Raw genomic sequence first — 21,733 nt, 5'->3', positions numbered from 1 at the left:
GGTGGTGGAAATGCTGACCAAGATGGCACATTTCATTCCTTGCTGTGGCTTGCTGTCAGCCCGTGCCACCAGTTGCATGTTCATCCGGCAGGTTTTCCAGCTGCACGGCCTCCCGGATAGGGTCATGTCAGATAGAGGGGCCCAATTTACAGCCCGTTTCTGGAAGGGGTTGATGGAAGGCGCTGGACATAAAAATCTGCCTATCATCAGCACATCATCCTCAAACCGCTTACCGGCTGAACTCCGGATGGCCCCCGACCTTCGCTCCTTCCGGCGTGATCTAAAAACTTATCTATTCGAACAAGCCGGCCTGGCCTGATGGGTTTGGGGTTTTAACATTATTTTAACTAACCTACTACATTGGGCACAATCATTTAACTTTAAATCTTGTATTCTTTATTCTTATTTTTATTGCCCTGTACACCGCCCTGAGTCCTTCGGGAGAAGGGCGGTATATAAATCAAATCAAATCAAATCAAATAAATAAATAAATAAATAAATAAATAAATAAATAAATAAACTGACGATGGGACCGAGAAAGTCATCGGAATCTTCGAGCAATACCTGCTCTGTTATGTAAATCAGCAGCAGAACGATTGGGCAGACTATCTTGCGGTAGCCGAGTTCGTGTTTAACAACTCGCAGTACACCTCAACACAGATGACACCATTCCTGGCCAATGTGGGATATCATCCCTAGCTTTTTCCCCTCTCGCAGCTCGACTCGCCAGTTACTGCAGCAAACAACTACCTGACCTAGTTATGGGCAATCCATCAATTGGTGCGGCAACAATTAGATAAGGCTAAGGCAATTACAAAAAGGTTGCTGATCAGTTGGGGCAAGATACACCTACATTAACAGTGGGAGATCAGGTGTGGTTGTCCATCAGGAACCTGCCATCCACCCGGCCAACCAAGAAACTAGACCACCGGTACCTAGGACCGTTCCCTATCAAAGCTGTCATCAACTCGGTCACTTATCAATTAACTTTGCCACAGTCATTACGGGTACATCTGGTCTTTCACCGATCTCTGTTAGTCCCCAAGCAACCGGTGTGTCCACTCTGACGAGCAGAACATTCCCCCACTGGAACAACATGATGGAGACAGCACTCCCAAGTATGAGTTCTCCAGTATTTGAGACTCCCTTTGGCTGAAAGGTCGCTTTCAGTACTTGATCAAGTGGAAGGGCTACAGACTGGAGGTGTTCACCTGAGAGGATGCAACCACCATCCATCCTCCTGCCTTGGTGACAGTGTTCCATAAACAGTTCCCGTCATGACTTCATCTGCCCGACAGACCCAAGGGAAGGGTCCTGCAGTGCGGGATAGTGTTGTGATTCCTCGCGGCTCCAAAGGCAAAAAAAAAAGGCGTTAGGAAAGCCATGCCTTAGCTGCATAATAAAAGGGAAGGTGTGGGAGGTGCTGGTTGCCAAAGGCAACCATTCGTGTTGAGGATCGAGTTTCTGTGAACTGTGTTTGTTTGCCTTGGACATTGACTCAGGTCTGTGAATAATAAAAAGGGCTTGGGTTTTTCCTGCGGTTCCTGCCTGCTTGATTGGAAGAGGGGTTTCTCCTTTTGAGCATAACAAAGACTCACGTGGGCTGGGACAGAACAGTAGCTACCTGTCAAGCCTCACAGAGTGACCAGGCTGGTCCAGACATAATTGCTTCGTATCTTGCCAAGACCTTAAGGGCAGGGGAAAAGATTGGAATGTGAGCTGTTAGCACTTACTGGCTACTTCAGGAGAAGCAAGGACACATGGAAATATGTTTATTGAAGATTGTGGATTCTCTCATAACAATTACCTAATTTGCAATTGGGCAATGTGACCTGTGCAAAGAGGGGAGGGAGGCTTCTATTCTTTTACTATAGCAAAATAGGCAGGAAAACCTCAGAGCTGGTTTTCACTTTCATCAGTGCCAAAATGGTGCACTCAGTAAAGTTTTGCATTAGATTTAATCGTCTCAGCTGTGTTTACTTTGTTGGGTTCATCAGTTGGAACCTTGACAATAACAAAACATACAATATTGAGAAGTCAATGTATCAGTCCCTTTAAGTAGCAAACTTGGCTTAGGAATAAGGAAGAATATTGCCCCCACAATCTAGGTCCTCATTTTACTGACCTCAAGAAGGATGGAAGCTGAGTCAACCTCACTTCTGATAAAAGCATATTATGCCATGTACTAAGGAAGCAATCCCCAACCTTTCTGGTTCTGTGGATCAGCGGTAGTGGGGGGCGGTGAGGGGATAATTTCCAGTGTGCGCATGCCATTTGCACATATACAGCTTCACATGCATGCACTCACTGCTTGCGTGGCCTGGTTCCCAACAAGCCACGGCCTGGCACTGGGCTGTGGCCTGGGGGTTTGGGACCCTTGTTCTAAATTGGAAAATGTTTCTCTTACTATAATTACTATAATTACTATACTATAATTATAGTATAATTACTTACTATAATTAAGGCATCGATCAGATATCTTAGTTCTTAAAATTTAGATGGTCCACATACAGGAACTGAGTTTATGTGATCTTCAAATATCTTTCCCTGAATTATTCCAAGCTAGCTTTATATATTATATCAAAATATAATATATAAAGCTTTCTTCCTTCTTCCCTCCTCCCTCCCTCCCTTATTGTGCTAAATCTTCTAGACTCACAATGGCTTAGAACATACTATGCACAATAAAAACATTTCCATAATGTAATAAAATGTTAAAAGCTGTGTTATTATCTCTTCTATTTTTTCTTTAAATTATATTATGTGGCAGAAGTTTCATTCTTAAGGCACAAATTAGCATAATTTAAATGTCAGTGTCAAGGTTTCATACATTTATCAAGGTAGTAACTGTGCTATAACAAAAAATAGAAAAAAATTGTACTTTACAGCCACATAATTTACTGAAAATCACATTAAAGTCATGATTTAAAAGTAAGTAGCTTTTTAGGATACTAATACATCTTTCTCAAGTTTTCATCTTTAAATGATTATTAAACAGATATGTTCTCAATTTATAAAAGGTTTAATAATTTATTTTTAAGGAAAAATGAATAGAAGGCATGGATAATCAACTGAAAGAAAAATAATAAAAAATAAGGAAGAAGCAAAATCATAAAACAAAATATTTTGAAAAGCATCACATAGAAATTATACGTCTACAAGAATAACCACATAGAACAGGTGGTCATTATGGTCTTTAGTATCTTTAACATCTTGATTTAAGAGGCAACATCATTCGAAAATTTCAATGCATTTGTCCAGTCTGCTCCAAAAGCCCCCAATTTTTAAATAAAGTTTGTTTTAGTGGTGTTGTGTAATATTTTTGTATATTGGGTGAGGGAAGAGGGAGAGCAGGGAAGGGTAATTAATTCAGCAGTCACTTTTAACACAAATAGACCTTAGATAGCAACAGGCTAATAACATCAATGTGTGTGCTTTGGAGAGATTTTGTGAGTTCATAACACATAAACTAGAACTGAATTCAGACTTATATGAAATAATTTGAGAAACTGAATGCTTGAGAAGACTGCAGAAAACAACTTGCAAAAGCCCCTATTCTTTTTTTTAATTTGAAAGTATCATGGTCAGAAAGATCAATACTTTACTTAGGGGTTTCTGATTAGAATGCTTTTGGGAAAAACGCTTTATAAAATGCATTGTGTTGTTTTCTGCTATTATTTCTATTTTAATTAAACAGTAATATCTAAAAAACACCATGGGAATGAAAAAGCTGTGATTTTCATACAATTCCCTTGTTCCCTTACCTTTTCAACCACTCTTATTCAACTTCCCAGTTCTTTTTATGCTATCTTTCATTTTTTTTTCTTGAAATTCCATTAATTTACATTCAGATTCCTTTTTAGACTTTTTATTACTGCTACTTCCTTTTCTTCCCCTTTCATTTTGGACTAATTTGTTCACTACTGAACTTGTTGTAGGAAGTTTCAAACTCACATATTCTGTTCATTACTTTAATTCATTATGTCTTAGCAATTTATTATACACTTCTCTATTTTGTTTCATTGTTCCTTTCTTATTGTTAAATGAAGTGTTAAATTACAGTACAACTTATTACCAGTTTCTAGTGATGGCAAACCAATGGAGAGAATTAAAAGCATTGTTGCTGCTATAATCATCATCATCATCACCATCCAACATCATTAAAGTACAATTGTATAAGTGTGAAACATCTCTCCCTATCTGCCCATCCCAACAGAAGGAATAGGGTAGGCTCATTTCATGTCCTATTCCTTAAGCATTGCCATCTTGGAGTCTTTGGAAGTACACCTTTTATGCTGAAGCCTCTGCCCTATGGTATGGCTTTTCCCCTGAAACTTGACAGGTCCCACGCCTTCTGTCTTTCAGGAAAGCCCTTAAAACCTAACTGTTCTCCCAAACATTGGAATAGGGCAAGATAAAGCTAGGATGAGAATGTGGCTATGGCGCCAGCTTTTTTTGTTTTTATATTGTTTAACTGGTTGTAAGCCTCCCATAATTGATTTATGATGGGAGGCTATCTAAATATTTTAAACAAACAAACTGAAAAGCAACATAGGCTACAAAAGTCAGAATGTAGTATTTATAGGAAGAAGCAGCAGCAAACACTGAACTTTCACAGAAATGTTTGTATCAAAGTTGGAGTCTTTATTTCTATCAAAAGTGCTATTAAATATGCAAACATAAGAATTCCATGCTTTTTTAAAAAGGCAGGCATTTTGTGCCTTTGTGATGGACTTTAGATATCATCTGGTCTATTAAGTTGCAAACCTTACTTTTTTGCAGCTATTTGTAAATTCTCTAAAGCTGGGGCGAGTACTGTATTTTTCCATGTATAAGATGCTATTTTTTTCCTGCAAACACCCTGTTCAAAAATCAAGTGCATTGTCTTATACACGAAACAATAATGGTAACCTCCGCAGCCCAGGACATGCCTGTGTGGGTTCTTTACATGCCGCTGCCATGCCACCTGGTGCAGGAGGATATCGCTGGCCCGAGATGCCGCCTGGATGGGGAGAAAGCCGGCCCGAGATGCCGCCTGGTGCTGGAGGATCGTGCTGCCCCAAGGATGCCGCCAGTCCCACTGAAGCCACCTTCTATGACCCGTTTTTCACTGGCAAAGCTCGGGCTGAAGCTGCAAAAGGCCCCGGGAAGCCGCCTCAGTACAGTGATTGACAGCCGAGGGGGTGAGCGGGACTAAGCCCACAGAGCGTCATCTGATTGGAGAAAGTCGCCTCCCTTGTGTGATGGCATGGCCACTTGTTTTATTGCCACTAAAAATGTGTTCTGTTTTCATTGTTTTGATTACCAATAAAATAGAAAATATGTGCAAAACTAAAGGTGTGGTTTGTTTAATATTTAAAATGTTGATTTCTGAATTTTTGTTTAGAAAATTGGGGGCCGTCTTATACAAGGGTGCATCTTATAGACGGAAAAATATGGTATCATGTTTCTAAACTTTGCTACACATTTGGCTCTAAATTTAACTGGTTAACCACAAAACAATCAAATTTGACTTTTAAATAATATTCAAAATTTCAACCAGTATTTTAAGCATTCCATAGAGCCTATCTATGCATAATTTTATTGTTAAACTTCCATAAAAGAACAATAGAAATTAAGTTGTCAAGTATTTGGGGCTTTCATTGCTTTTCTCAGAAAAGCGCTATGCCTAAGACAAGGTAAGGAGTTAAAGATTGTTTGCAAAATGAAATAACTATTCACTTAAATATAACCTAAAGTTTGAACAGAAATTACAGTTTAGAATGACATTCGCAATTACTAACCTTTGCTAAGTAAGCTTCCACTCTGTTTTTTGATGCTAACGCAGTTCCATTTGTGTTCAGAAATCCTCCTCCAAGGTTAAGAGATTTATTTAATGCTAAATTGTTGCCAAGATTTCCTATGTGAACTGTTTCCAGGACAGGACTTGAAGAAAGGCTTCCACTTAAAAAGCTGTTGGCGAGTAAAGATTTGTTTTTCTGACGCTCATGATAGAGTTGAGTGTTGGCTTCTGCTAGTTTTGCATTAGCTCTGCAAAAGGTTTGAAACAAATCAGTAGTTAAACAAGATATCATCTTAGAATAATGATACACTTTATTTCATAAAAAGTCAGAACTCCAGGCAAAATGTAATGTATCTCTAACCTGTTCCAGAAATGTATCTATCCAGGGCCTTAACAAGTCTAAATAGAGGCCTCATTATTCTGTTCCGAGTTCTGGAATGGTAATTAAAAATCAATATTTGTTTTTTCCCTCTATTCTCCTGACAGTTTTCTCTATCCTCCTGTGCTAAAGTAAGCTGTATGTCCAGGCATAGTTAGCACCCTGTAACACTTAAAATCATCGTTGGAGGATTTTGGAAAGCAGAATATGAAGTCTTTCTTTTCCTTGATTTGAAGCCTCAATAGGATGATTGGACTGGACAGATCCCAAAAGACTGGAGTTGGGCTGACTTGGTAAACATGCTTAAAAGCACCCTGAAACTTTGTCAAGGACACCAGAACAGGTGTGGATTTGAAGAAGACAGTTCCCATAACAAAGTGAACTTGTTGATATGAATTATGTAAGACGTTAGGGGTTTGGCTGGGAAAATTGTTTAAGTCTACAAATTGGTGTTGGAACCTCAGGGTTAGTTTTGCTTTGACATAACCATGCAGTGTATTCAATAAACAATAAGATTTTTGGAAATGGAATGAACCTGGAGTTTTATTTGGATTCTCGAGCTGGATGTTGACAGGGCATCACTCTCACACAGCTCAATCTATCCCAAAATCATGGAGAGAAAAAAAAGAGAGAGAGAGTGATATGTACATTGCCTTTTGAGTTCCTGGAGAAAAGGCAGGATATATATCTAAAAATATATATCAATAAAGACAAGGAGAGACATTTTTATTCTTAATGGAAAGTATCTCCTGCCACAAAATATTAATCAAAATGTATTGGGAGTCCTTAACATAGTAATTGTTTTTCCTTCTAATTTTTTCTTTTTCAATTAATGTTCAATTTTTCATGTTACATTTAATTTGCAAAACAAAATACTCTGTGCAAATTTTAAGTATGCACTAATCAATAATTTATGTAATGGTACAAAATCAAGTGGAAAGGGAAACAAAGTTAGCAGAAAATTGCTTGGGAGGGTGGGTGATATAATTTATACTAAATCAAACCTAACCATCACTTTATACGGTAGATGAAATCTATTTACCTTTCTCTCATTCACAGCAAGAAAGCAGCAAGGTTCTGTTCATTTCATACATTAATTAGGATTAGCAAAAATACCTTATCTCCAATTCTAATTTTATCAACCCCTTATCCCTCAAAGCTGTCAGGAGTTTAAAAGAATTACCCTTGCTTTGGAGAAAACAGTACATCTGAAAGATACAAGCCTGATAGAGTGCATCCCCAAGTTCTAATCCAGTATGTGGGTAAAATCCATCTGAACAATGATACAATATTAGGGACTCATTTAGCCAATCTATCCCAGTTCAATTTTCTTTTATATTTCTATAAGCTAAACCCCAGAATATATAACTCTTCATGATATTTGTTTTCTTTTCATAAGCTTAGACACATTATACATATTTTTGTATGTAACTGGAAAATCTTCCTTCACTCTGTTATTCAGATGATAATTCAGAACCACCAATTTAGTATTAAAATGGGTAACACAAATGACAGGCTTATTGGAATTCATAATTTTAGGAATATGAAATATGTGAAAAAGAACTTTATTTGCAGAATTATATTCTCAGAATACAAACATAAGTATAAACAGAAAGGCTATTTTCTTAATGTATTTAAACACTAATCTGAAAAAATATTTTCCCCTTTACTGTTATATTTAATAAGGTAAAAGTAAAGGTAAAGGTTCCCCCGCACATGCGTGCTAGTCGTTTCTGACTCTAGGGGCCGGTGCTCATCTCCGTTTCAAAGCCGAAGAGCCAGCACTTGTCCGAGGACGTCTCCGTGGTCATGTAGCCGGCATGACTAGACGCCAAAGGCGCACGGAACGCTGTTACCTTCCCACCGTAGTGGTCCCTATTTTTCTACTTGCATTTTTACGTGCTTTCGAACTGCTAGGTTGGCAGAAGCTGGGACGAGTAACAGGTGCTCACTCTGTTACGCGGCACTCGGGATTCGACCCGCCAAACTGCCGACCTTCTGATCGACAAGCTCAGCGTCCTAACCCACTGAGCCAACGCGTCCCTTCGTTATATTTAATAGTAAATATTAAATATTATATTTAATTATAAATTCTATTTTAATATTAATTGTAATAATTCAATTTTTAATGCCCAGTGTTATAATTTATTTTATTCTGTTATTTATGGGATTGTAAGCCACCCAGAGTTGCTTGGTAGTAAAATGGGTAGCAGATTTACTAAGAAAAAATACAAGTTTACAAGAACTTACCTATCCAATTTGCTCCCCAAAGATTTCCGTATTTTTAGTTCTTCTGAATACAATCCTTTATATCTTTCCAATTCTGTATGTGTAGATTCTTTTTGTAATATACTATCTTGCTGGTTGTTTTTAAGTTTGGCCAACTCTGATTCTAATTCTTTAATTCTATTTTCCAATTGATTTCTCAAAGAAGCATTATTAGTAGCTCTTATCTGTTCCAAAGTTTCTTGAGAAGCAGCCTGTGTCTAAGACACAAAATGTATTAATTTAGAAGAAAAGTCCTTTCTGTACACTTAATTAAATCATTAATATATTGTCTGAGTATAGCAACCTGATTTAATGAAAATATTCAGCAATTTTGTCAACAAAATAACTTAGTTAATACTTGTCAATTATTTAAAAGAACCAGTCTGGTCTAATGATTAATTCACCAAACTAGAAACCAGGAGACTGTGAATTATAGCCCTGCCTTAGGTATGTCAAAGCCAACTAGGTGAGTTTGGGCCAGTGATTTGTGGTTGTGAGGAAAATAGGAGGAAAAAGGAATAGCAGATATGTTGTCTGTCTTGAATTATTTATAACAATAATAAAGACAGGAAATAAGTAAGTAACCTGTAAAAAGAAATTGACTTCTTCCAATTTTTGTCTTATGTCTTTTCTAGCTCGTTCTTCGATCTCTCTCTTGTATTGTTCCACTTGGCTGAGATCTATTAAGTTACCCTGTACTTGGCGTTTGAGGTTAGCTACTTCTTCTAGTTGCAATTTGCTTTTTTCTAATTTTGCATGATTCTTTTGGAGTGATGCTAATTGTTCACGCAGTTCACCATTGGTAGATTCCAGCTGGGTACATCTTGTTGACTCAACCTCCAAATGGCGAGAAAGTTCATCAACCTGAACAAGCAAGTTACATTTAAAGAAAAAGACTACCAACTTTTCAAAATAAAGAAAAAGGCTACAAACTTTTCAAAATAAAATAGTTATGTATCTGCTCATAGATATGAAGAATCATATTTGGTGGTGGATATAGAGACGTAAGAGCTAAGTGGACCAAAAACATTTTTAACTAACACTTTATTTATTAAATTCACATGCCTCCCCACCTCATCAACAAAGTTACTCAAACAGCATATACATTTAATAAGTAAATAATAAAGTTTTAGTTAACATATTCTATGTTCAGATGATTAAAACAATCCAAAAAAATTCCAAATGGAATACCAAATACTAACACAAAAGTATAGAGACATGTATAAACAGTTGCCAGGGGTCAACACTGATTTGAAGGCACAGAATAAATAGATAAATACTTCTATCTCAGGTAGAATAAATTTAAACATTATATAAAGCAGTCAACAGGGCACCAAATGAAAGTCTAAAAAAGGCAGCCCAAATTACCACTACCCACTTAAATGAAAGATTTGTTCTATTATAGAGGGCCAAGAAGAAAGGGACCCAGTTGTTCAAAAGCCTTGAGATTTCCATAGAAAGAGACTGCCCCCAGGTCCAAGCCTAAGCAGCATCTCACATAAGAAGCAATTTAAAGAGGAAAGTCAAATAACCCAGTTTCCCACTGTACTGTTTTATTTATAAATGATGACCAATACTCTGAGTTGGGCTTGGAGCTTATCGTTCATTAGTAAAAGGACTATGTAAGTATTATCATGTAACCGTGAAATTTAAATGAATTAAAGTAATAACTGGTACATACCCTTTTTCTTAGTTTTCCAACTTCATTATCAATTTCTGAATATTTATTCTTTATTTCTCCATGTAAGCTGATTTGAGATGAACTTTCTCCACTCTCATAACCTTTTAACTTCTTTTTGGTTATTTTTAGAAGTTTTTTCATACTGTAAAGAAAAATAAATTTTACTGCAATTGCTTAAAGTATTCTATAGATGCTATTTTGCTGCACAAAGAAAGAATTCTACTAGGCTGAATGAGTACAAAGAATGTGAAAAATAAAGATTTGTTATTTCTCAAACCTTGTTCATTATTCTACAAATAGCCATTTTAAAATGACCAAAACTTCAATTTAACATTGTTTTCTGATTTTGTACATTAATAATTCACATAGTCTGCACTGCTAAAGCAAACAATATTCTCTTCATGTTTCTACTCAACAAATAGTCCTCAACGGCACCACATCCATATGGAGAGTAGTAAGCAGTGTGATACCACAAGGTTCCGTCTTAGGCCCAGTACTCTTCAATATCTTCATCAATGACTTAGATGAGGGAATTGAAGGGGAACTCATCAAATTTGCAGATGACACCAAACTGGCAGGAATAGCCAACACCCCAGGAGACAAACTCAGGATCCAAAATGATCTTGACAAACTTGAACAATGGGCCCTATCCAACAAAATGAGTTTCAATGTGGAGAAAAGCAAAGTTTTACATTTAGGCAGGAATAATCAAAGGTACAAGTACAGATTGGGCAACACCTGGCTTAAAAACAGTAACTGTGAGAGGGACCTTGGAGTCCTAGTGGACGATCACTTAACCATGAACCAGCAGTGTGCAGCAGCAGCCAAAAAAACTGATACAATCCTGGGTTGTATAAACAGAGGCATAGAATCAAGATCACACGAGGTATTAGTACCACTTTATAAGATCCTGGTAAGACCACACCTGGAATACTGTAGCCCATTTTGGTCACCATATCACAAAAAAGATATTGAGAGTTTGGAAAAAGTTCAGAGAAGAGCAGCTAAAATGATCAAAGGCCTGGAAACTAAAACATACGAAGAACAACTATGGGACTTGGGTTTGGCTAGTCTAAAGAAAAGAAGAAATAGGGGAGACATGATAGCAATATTCTAGTATTTGAGAGGCTGACACAAAGAAGAGAGGTCACATTATTCACTAAGCACCAGAGGGCAGGACAGGAAACAATGGTTGGAAACTGATCAAAGAGAGAATCAACCTGGAATTAAGGAGAAACTCTCTGACAGTGAGGACAATTAACTAGTGCCATTGCTTGCCCCCAGAAATCATGAGTGCTCCATCACTGGAGATTTTTAAAAAGAGGCTAGACAGTCACTTGTCTGAGATGGTATAGGTTCTCCTGCTTGAGCAAGGGGCTGGACTAGAAGACCTCCAAGGTCCCTTCCAGATTCTATTCTATTCTATTCTATTCTATTCTATTCTATTCTATTCTATTCTATTCTATTCTATTCTATTCTATTCTATTCTATTCTATTCTATTCTATTCTATTCTATTCTATTCTGTTGTTACTGCCATTGTAGTTAATTCCTTTGGGTATTGTAATTCTATTAATGTATAATTCAATATATATTCTTTTTTTTTAACTGTGCATTTGTTGCTCCTTGTTTAACAACTAGTTGAAGTTACAAAGAAGTTCCAAAAAGTTACTTATGACCAGTGCTTTTTTTCTAAAAAAAAAAAAAGGTGACGGAACTCAGAGGTGCTGTCACTGGGAGCGATGCTGGTGTCTTGCTGTGGTGTTGCTGCCTGTCCTTTGCATCCCTGCCCCTGTGGCTTGGAGCCACATGCCGCGGGGATTCTCCTCCCCACAGCCACCGTGGGGATTCCCCTCCCCGCAGTTGCCACGCCGCAGCCCGTGCTAATCCCCCACCCGAAGCTGCTCCGAACCCCGACCCAGAGCTGTGTTCCTTGTGGCAGTGGTCTCTGGCACCAAACAGCTTCTTTCCAACCACATCCAGAAAAATTTGTAACAAACATTGGAATTCTCAAGGCCATGTTTGGTATTTCGTAGCAATCTGTTACTGGAAGGAAAAAGCAATCCCTGCTGCGTTACTGATCCCAGAGAAGCATTTGCATGTATGCAGATATCCTTAGGGTGCCATAGTTATGGATGTGAAATATTGGTTGCAAAGTTGGCAAAATACAGATATTTTGGACTTATTTTTGTTTCTTTGCATGTTTGATATTTTTAAAAAGGCATATGCTACTGACTACACTTATGCACATATGTAACATCTTTTGCTAGGATACATGACCACTGCTTGTCCAGAATGTGAAAAGTGAAAGATTGTGACTAAACAAAATTTTAATGTACAGATAATACCACCAGAAATTATTTTAGCCTTTTTAATAAATGTTGTTATTGATGTTAAGCTCACCATGGAAAACATCATATATTGTTATGTATATACTAGGCTAATTATTTAAAGACTGAAGTGCAACATAACTAGATTCTAAATAATCTATTTTTCAAAACACACAACAGTCCAAACAGTAAAAGTAAAGTCCAAATTAAGAATATTTCATTCTTAAGAATTGTTTAATTTGAAGTGGTTTTGTTGTAATGGTTATAGATTCAAAATAGTTTTCAAGAGTGTACAAAAGATAATTTTTTTTTCTAGCATCAGCTAAATTAGACATATTACATTGAGAAAAATGTTTCTCATTTCTTTCCTGTTACCTTTATTGATTTCATTCCAGAGATGTTAACATAGGAAATAGATTATTTTGTTATCTAATTTTACCTTCCAAAAGACAGAAGCAGATGAAAAATGTGAGGTTCTTTCCTGTTGACTTTTTTGAATTAGCTGTTTTAGATTCTAAAAGTTTAGTTCCTAAAGAAGTAACCTTGTAAATAATTTTAATGTCCTCCTCTAGTGCAGGGTAGGGAACCCTGGCTCTTTTATGACTCAAGGACTTCAACTCCCAGAATTCCTGAGCCAGCATGGCTCAGCTTGGAAACCTCTTTCCCCTCAGCGTGGCTGGCTCTGGGAGCTGAAGTCCACGAGTCATAAAAAAGGGCCAAGATTGCCTACTCCTAAAGCCAATAGAGGGAGCTTTCCCCCCCCCCCAAAAAAGGTGCCGGAACCTGGTTCTGAACATTCTATGAGGAAAAAAAGCCCTGCTTATGACCCCTACTCAATGTTATGATTGGCACACCCTGTTGCAATCACGTGATTGCATTTTGGGTATTTGACAACCTGCTCAACCTGCTATTAAATGAGGACTATGGGTAGTTCTTGACTTATGACCACAATTGGGACCGGAACTGTCATTAAGTGAGTTGTGTCCAGTTTTACAACTGTTTTGCTATGATCTTTAAGCAAATTCACTGATTTAATTTGCTTTTCAGAAGTCCCCTGGGAAAGTCATAAATGGTGATCACATGACCCATGGCCCCTGCAACTACTGTAAATGCATGTTGGTTGCCAAGCACCCAAGTTGATCACATAAGCATAGGAACATTGCCAAAGTTGAAAATGCCAAGAACTACTAGTAAGTCACTGCTTTCAGGTCTCTCATAACCTTGAACAGTTGTTAAACAAATGGTTATAATACGAAGACTACCTGTTCCTAAATTATAAATCAAGAGATAGTGCATAACATGCAGAAAAAACAGGTCACGGAAACAGGGATATTAGCTGTTATATGTAAGATTTTTTCATTATAGCAATGTTAAATATATTCAAAATAAAATTCTATAAACAGAAAGCAGCTAATGTCTTCACAACAATAATAGTTACCCATGATATTCTTTTTGTAATTCACTGTTCCTTTTCATTTCTTGATCCAGTCGTAGTTCCACTGATCGTTTCAATTCTAGTACTTTCTTTACTTTTTTCTTTTCATTCTCAAACTGTAAAAGAATAAGAACATAATTTCCAGACTTGACAACATTTCAAACAGCATACATTATAATGCACAGATAAATCTGTGATGGTATTCCACCTTCACTTTGAGCTTTGTGAAAAAAATGATTATATTGAAATATATTTTATTTCTTCACATTCATATTTATTTCCTTAATTTTCAAAATTACAGCTTTATTAAGACCCTGCTGCTCTGCCCAGATTTTAAATGAGCTTCATGCTATAATGCAGCAGCAATCTCTAAGAAAATTCCAGTGTTGGTAAAACTCTCTGGAAAATATCAGCTCTGCTAAGAAGCTGAAGCTTGTACCATGGAATGAATAAGATAATTTGGAACAATGTTTTGGGTTTTCATGAGCTTTTCAAAGGAAAAGTCTTCATCATGGTTCAGTCCAAGCTGGGAATAAACAACATGGTGACTGCTTTAGAAGAAGGTTACAGTTTATTGAAGGAGAGCCAGATAGAAAGATGGCTCTGGAAGAAAAGAGAGCGAGCACATGTAGGGAGTGGGTTTTTATACCCTCTGGGCTCTTGAGGTTGTTTCCTGTTCCTGTTTGAGGCTTTGTATTTCCTGTGTCATGTATTTTGACCTGTGTCCCTTTGGCATCTGTGGGTTAATCCTATTATGTCCTCTCTTAGAGTTTGGGTGGGGTATGTAGATTTTAGGTGTCTGTCTTCTTTATCTTCTAGCTGGGGGCCTCTAACCTTCCTGAATGGATTGCAGTATTTACATCTGCATTTCTATAGAGCTGGTTTCTGCTTGGGGGAGGGAGACTTGGGGCTATTAAGAAAACTAGGCATGCTTTTCTGCCTCTTTAAAATCCTTTGAGGAAATATATTTTTCTGCACTTTTAATAGTTCCTTCTCTGGGAGGCTGACTTCCTACAGAACACTCATCTGTGAAGGCTAACAGATACCAAACCACGAAAAAAAGGATTGAAATCTCTTTCACTGTCAATCAGTAACCCATGAGATCAAATTATTAACGATTGCTGCAATCACAGAATTTTAGGAAATACAGGTATCTTGAGAATTGAAAAATTCTTAATTTTATTTTTGCTTCATCTAGCTGTTGCCCTAAATAATTTTGTGACCTTTTTTTGCAAGCTGCAATAGCTAAATGTCTTGGTCAGGTGATTGAAATATATTATGTCAAAGGCACTTAGACATCTTTCTCAAGTCCAGCAATTTCTTTTACACTTATTTATAAAATTCATAAAGAAGTATAATTTATCACTTTTGTACAAAAATGTAGATTTCATCATTCTCTCTCAAAACTGAAAAATTCAGGCATCTTGACCTTTATTTATTTTATTTGATTTAAAGTTAAGAATTTAAAGGAGTCTAGTTCAAAAGCCCTTGTATTAACAGTTTCCTGTGCTTTGTCAGCATCTTTGTCTTTGGGAGAATTCAAAAAGGATAAGGAGTAAAAAGAACTTTACTCAATTTTTTTTCAGTTTTTATACTGTATTTATCTGAACCTTATGATATATTGTTTTGTTTATTTATGATCTTTCAAAATTCTCAGTACAAACCTATTATTTAAATAGCTAGTAGGATTTAAAAATGCTGCTTCCTAAAAGCATTGTGAATCTATCAGTTAGATAGATCAATCAGGCAGGATAAGCAGATAATATAAAAACATTAAAAAATCCTCATCTGCCACATTAAAATCCATGCCCACGATAAAATCTATGAGATAAAAGACATATCACACTTTTACAGCATGTTGTTCCATATCTGAATCAGTTACGACTGCTTCTCTCATCCAGATAACTTCTAGTTCTGATCTTATACTTAATGAAATCCTTAAGGAATTCTGAATCCAAGATATTTAAGGCTTATTTATTGTTTATTGATTTCAGGAGCTCATATGAATACTTTCTTTCTCCAATTTTCCCTACCACAACAGTCCTGTGAGTTAGTTTGAACTGAGTAATTTAATGACTGGACTAAAGCACCCAGATTCAGTGAGTTTCCCATGGCTGAATGTGGACTTAAAGTTGCTCTTCCTAATCCGAGTCTGATACCTCAACCATAATACCAACTGTTTCTTCATCATTTCCAATACAATGAATTGTTGATACTGAACCTACCTGAGATATTATTTCTGTCTTTTCCTTATCAAGCTCAGAAAGGCGAATCCCAAGTTTTGATTTTAATTTCAGTTCTTCTTCCCACATATTCTGAGCACCTTGTGCAGTTACTGAAAGCATATTTTCCTTCTGGACCTGAGGAGAAATTGAATTCCTTCTGAATAAGAATCACTACAAAGGAGCCCTTGAAATAGCCAGGACACCTTTATGTAAAGATAGAATTTAATTCAGATAACAAAGATCAGATTTCTGTGTGGAAATGGCGAATTGAAGACAGTTCCAATGATCATGGTAAATGGAGAGCCAATAAGGATACTTGCTCTGTAATTCTTCTCTAGACAAGCAGAAAATTTGAGATTATCCACAAGCGCTTCAGACAGTTGGATTTACAGCTCTGGGAGACAAGGTTATAGCCGTCTTGCTGAAATCACAATCAGACCCTTTAAAAGGAGACTGGGTTGGTATACTTTCTTTCCTAAATTTTATATTTCTAATATAAGAACAGGATTCACACCCGTAGAAGTTTAGTCTATGTTTGAAATCTATTTCAAATGCTATTATTCATATTTCCTTTAAATCTTTATTGCTAATTTGACATATCAATGTATAAATGATTTTTTTTGAAATTTTTTAATTAGTTTTTATAGGGTTAAAAAGTGGGGTAATAGGATGGGAGTTTGGGATAGGGTACAGGAAAGGTTGGGGGTGGGGTTTGGGGTTTCCCCTAATAACATTCAATATTTGGCAAACAGCATATTGTCTGGGTAAATATATATATAAATAAAAGTAGTAAAGCTAATAATAACAATGGTAGTTATAGTAGATTACCATAAACAATACTAAGTTTTCAATGTATAGTATTTTTCTTACTCAAATAAATTCAAAACTGCATATCGCATTCCTTTCTCTCTAACTCACTTATCTAGCCATTGATAGAATTTGTTCCAAGTTCTATAGTAAATTGAAAGTTCTTTCTCTTTAATCTCTAAATCTCTATCCATTTCTGCACAATCCAATATTTTCTTGATTAATACTTCCTTCAGTTGGTAACTTTTCATTTTTCCAATATTCAGCATACATAATTCTCGCTGCTGTCAATACATGTAACATTAAGTATCCACTCTCCTTGTCATAGTTGGGGCCTATCATTCCTAACAGAAACACTTCTGGTTTAAATTCTATTTTTTTTAATCATCTTCTCCAACCATAGATGTATCTTAAGCCAAAACCTTTTTGCTTTAGGACATGACCACCATACATGATAATAAGTACCTGGTCTTTGATTACATTTCCATCAGACATTTGAAGTATTTTTAAACATTTTGGCTAGTCTCACTGGTGTCATGTGCCATCTATAAAACATTTTATACAAATTTTCTTTATATGGTACAGCTTTGGTTAATGTAATATTTCTGTCCCATAACTTTTCCCATTCTTCAAGCTCTATGGTATGTCCAACATTTTTTGCCCATATTATCGTTCCTTTAACTTGTTCCTCCTCCATCTTAAGTTAAGCAGTAATCTATAAAGTTTTTTAATCAGCTTTTCATCTGTGTTTAGCAATGTAAGATCAAGTTCTGTCTGTTCTTTATAGAGCCCCGTCGTTTTCACATCTTTTTCATATCTTGATTGGATTTGTAGGTATGGCCACCATGATAGGTCAATACCTTGTTGTTGTAAGTCTTGTCTAGATTTCATTCTTCCTTCATTGTCCAGTAAGTCTTTATATGTTACAAGTTTATCATAGTTAATTAAGTTTGGGTAAGCAAAGGCTTTCATTGTTGAAAGCCATTCAGGTATCTTAATATAATTTTTTTTCTTTTAGTTTTTCCCATTCTAAGAGAAGTGAGTTTCTTATAGCATGGTTCTGGAAATATCTATGCGCTTTATTCTTACCATACCACAGAAAGGCATGCCAGCCAATCTGCAGGTCATGCCCCTCTAGGTATAGTATAAATGATTGAGTGTTTTTATTTGAAATAGATTCCTATTCTCAGAAGAGAACAATATTAAGCAGCTATAACAATAGGCTCTTAAGAAAATTCATACATTAAGCATGCATTCGTATCCAAAGACATGCACAGAATCATACTTTCATTAAAACAATAAAAGCAATATCATATCATAAACTCTGCTTCTTTTGTATCCCCACAAGGTCACAACACATACTAAAGTGACAGACCTTGTCTTACAACAGGGTAACACCAAAAGTCATTTGTCATTTTGTCATTTTCACCATCTTTGTGCCTGACTTCAATATTATTTTTTTAGCAATTCATTTAATGTTCTCACAGACCTTTTAGGTTCTGTTTCAAATTCTAGCATATGTCTAACATTTTAATTCTTGTACTTAGCGTTAGTTCTCGATGAGCATTAATCTTTCTAGTTTTTATATATTTTTATTTTATATATTACTGTTACATTTCTGTAAATATTATCATAAAGAAAGTTTATATATAATTTTATAAAATGTGTCCACAAAGCACAGTACAAGGCTGTGTTTGAGTATATTTAATATTAAACCCTGCTTAGAATTAATCTTTATGCCGTACCAACTGCCATTTAAAGTCATTAGAAAGTAATTCACACTTTTTGGCAAATTCACATTTTTGACAAAACTACAAGTCTTAAATGTGGCTGACAAGATCATGGTCTCTTCTGACATAGTATCCCTATTTACATCTATCTCTCCTCACTTAGCATACAAAGTAATGATAAAAAACTAGAAGAATTCAACACAGATCAGCACAACCTAATCAGGACACAAATCATGAAGCTACTCCAGAGTACTGCCAACATACCTACTTCACATTCAAAAGGGAACTAGAAGACTGTACATTTCAAAAATACACACCTAAATTTTGGCGCTGCTATGTGGACAATACATTTGTCATCATCAAAAGAAATGCAATGAAAGACTTTCATATCCTATTAAACTCCATCTTCCCAGCCATACAATTCACAATGGAGGAAGAAACGGCTGGATATTTACCATTTTTGGATGTGCTTGTCAACAGGCAGAAAAATGGAAGCCTAGAAATCACCGTTTATTGCAAGGCCACAACACTTCACGCCTTCTTAGTAACCATCCACTGTCACCCAAAAAAAGTTGCGCGAGAACACTATTTGACAGGGTGAGAACCCACTATAGTACCCAGCAAACTAAGCAACTGGAGAGAAGATATCTATATGAACAATTCAGGCAGAAAGGGTACCCACAACCACCTATTACAAGATGCATGCGCAACATGCAAGGAAATGAAGAAAGAAGGTATAGGACCAACTATATGGCACACCCTGCCATACATCAGAAACATTATGGAAGCAGTAGAATGCAGCTTCCGACATCTGCAAGTGGGCAATCGCACACTACCCAGAGGCTACCATACAAGGGCAAATCATGCATTGCAAAGATTACTTAGAAGTGGTAATACTTCTAGTGTAATCTACTGGACCCCTGCATGGATTGCCAATGAGACTATGTAGGACAGATTGGGAGGAAGCACCAGACTGCAAGAACACAAGCAGGTGGTCAGACGAGGAGACCAAACTCATTGGTAGTTTCACATTGCAACAAATAAGGCCATACATTCAATTTCATAGCTACTAAGATTGTTGGCCGTGCAGGTACAAAGATAGCCAGGGAAATGATTGAAGCTTGGGAAATGGGCACCTTGTCAGTCAACAGAAGTGCTGATTTACCACCAGCTTATCAGGGACTTAGGAGCTGAGGACATGGCAGCACAAGAAAACAATAGCCAGTCGCCGGCTATCCACACATCCATCAACCAATAGGAAGGGACCACATAAATATGATGCATCGAATAGCCCAAAGCATACATTCTGGAAGAAAGAAGTTCTCTGAAGATGGGCTCTAGCACAAGTCCGAAGCTCGGAAGACTAAACCTCTGGTCCCAGATTGGATCTTGCAGCAATTCACACTGCTTAAAATTTTTCATTTGGCTATGCTACAGTCTAGTTATGATAAAAAACAAAGTACTTTCTCAAAGATTTATGATTTTTAACCTTGTTTTTACAGCTGATAAATGTATATCTAATAGTAACAATTATATTCTAATTTTGCAAAATATTCTATTAGTCACAACTAGGTTCAGAACACTAATAACCCTCAAAGTGAATACATTTTGGCAAATTATCAATAATACTACCAAGCCTCCACTCATATTTTTTATTTTTTGGCCATCAACTAAATAGGGTCAGACCTCGTTAGTGTTTGGGATGGGAGTTCACAGAAAAATCCCTGAATTACAGGTAGTCCTTGATTTATGACTGGTTGTTTAATGACCATTCAGAGTGATGACAGCCTCAGAATGGGCGCTAGTTTGGTGGTTCTAGCAGGAGAGTGCAGCTATCATACAATTTTCACCAAAGATCGGTATACTTGTTTTATCTGGGATGGCTGTCCTCTTCTACCAAGCTCAGGAGGGATGCACATGGAGCAGTGAGGGAGGAAGAGGATACTCGACTATCCAGACAGATCAGCCAAATCAACACTAGTGATCAGATATCGCACCCAGATTGCTCTCACATCCAGAATGGGTGTTTATGGCCCAATGATTTGTGATGTCTTTTGCCAGTTTCCATACAGTACAATGAATTCGGACTTCCAACTGCATGACTTGCTTAATGACCCAATGATTTGCTTAATGAATGCCATAAAAATGGTTGTAAAATTGGGTTTGGGCACGTGGTAACTTGACTTATGACCATCAAGACTTAAACCCAAAATTCCAATCTAAACTGCATTCATAATTCAAAGACTATCTGTACTGGTAGTCTTTAACTTAGAAAAGTTCATTTAGTGTCCGTTCAAAGTTACAATGGCACTGAAAAAAATGACTCATGACCATTTTTCACACTTATGACCATTGCAGCATCCCCATACTCATGTGTTTTACATTCAGATGCTTGACAACTAACTCACATTTATGATGGTTGGAGTGTCCCAGAGTCACGTGATCCCCTTTTGCAACCTTTGGACAAGCAAAGTCAAGGGAGAAACCAAGTTCACTTAACAACCATGTCACTAATTTAAGAACTGCAGTGATTCATTTAACAAATGTGGGGAGAAAAGTTGTAAAATGGGGCAAAACTTACTTAACAAATTTCTCACTTAGTAACATAAATTTTGGGCTCAATTGTGGTCGTAGGTTGAGGACTACCTGTGTAGGCTAGAATACGAAACTGAAAAACATCCTGAAAGAAGGCAATGACAAATTGTATTTTAATGCCACAAACATTTATATGGACATACCCATAAAATCTCCAAAGCTAATAACAATTTAAAAGAGAATTTACATCTCAATATTCCTAGGACCTAGGCTAATAAGTCTTAGTGAATACAAAATAAAACAATTAAGAAACTGTTTCACATGTCACTATTTTTCCACTTTAAGACTTGCTTTTAAAAGTAAAAAATGAAATGAAAAATTTAAAAGTTGGCAAGAATGTTTAAAAAGTTTAAAAAGTCCTAAAAAGATTTTTAAAAGGTCCAAATAGTAAAGCGAGTCTAAGAAGAATATTTAATTAATAATCACAATTAAAACAATAATAAAATAACTGTCAACTCTACAATGAGTGTAGCTGCAGCCATTTTTCCCTCTCATTCTAGGTT

General features: G+C 36.5%; 1 protein-coding gene across 7 annotated transcripts in view; it reads right to left on the bottom strand.

Moving 5' to 3' along the window:
• LOC308670263 (ankyrin repeat domain-containing protein 26-like) overlaps positions 1-21,733 on the bottom strand; it is a 137,341-nt gene that overhangs the window by 39,517 nt on the left and 76,091 nt on the right. For all 7 annotated transcript variants that reach the window (XM_081331674.1, XM_081331675.1, XM_081331677.1 and 4 more), the window contains 6 exons: positions 16,099-16,233; positions 13,877-13,989; positions 10,111-10,252; positions 9,015-9,293; positions 8,412-8,647; positions 5,784-6,030 (listed from right to left, as the gene is read on the bottom strand). In XM_081331674.1, the coding sequence (XP_081187800.1) occupies positions 5,784-6,030; positions 8,412-8,647; positions 9,015-9,293; positions 10,111-10,252; positions 13,877-13,989; positions 16,099-16,233 (1,152 nt within the window). The remainder of the gene's footprint in view (positions 1-5,783; positions 6,031-8,411; positions 8,648-9,014; positions 9,294-10,110; positions 10,253-13,876; positions 13,990-16,098; positions 16,234-21,733) is intronic.

Source organism: Vipera berus (assembly GCF_964194415.1).
Source record: "Vipera berus genome assembly, chromosome: 6".
In the NCBI taxonomy this organism is placed as follows: domain Eukaryota; kingdom Metazoa; phylum Chordata; class Lepidosauria; order Squamata; family Viperidae; genus Vipera; species Vipera berus.
This window is presented reverse-complemented; position numbering and strand designations above follow the sequence as displayed.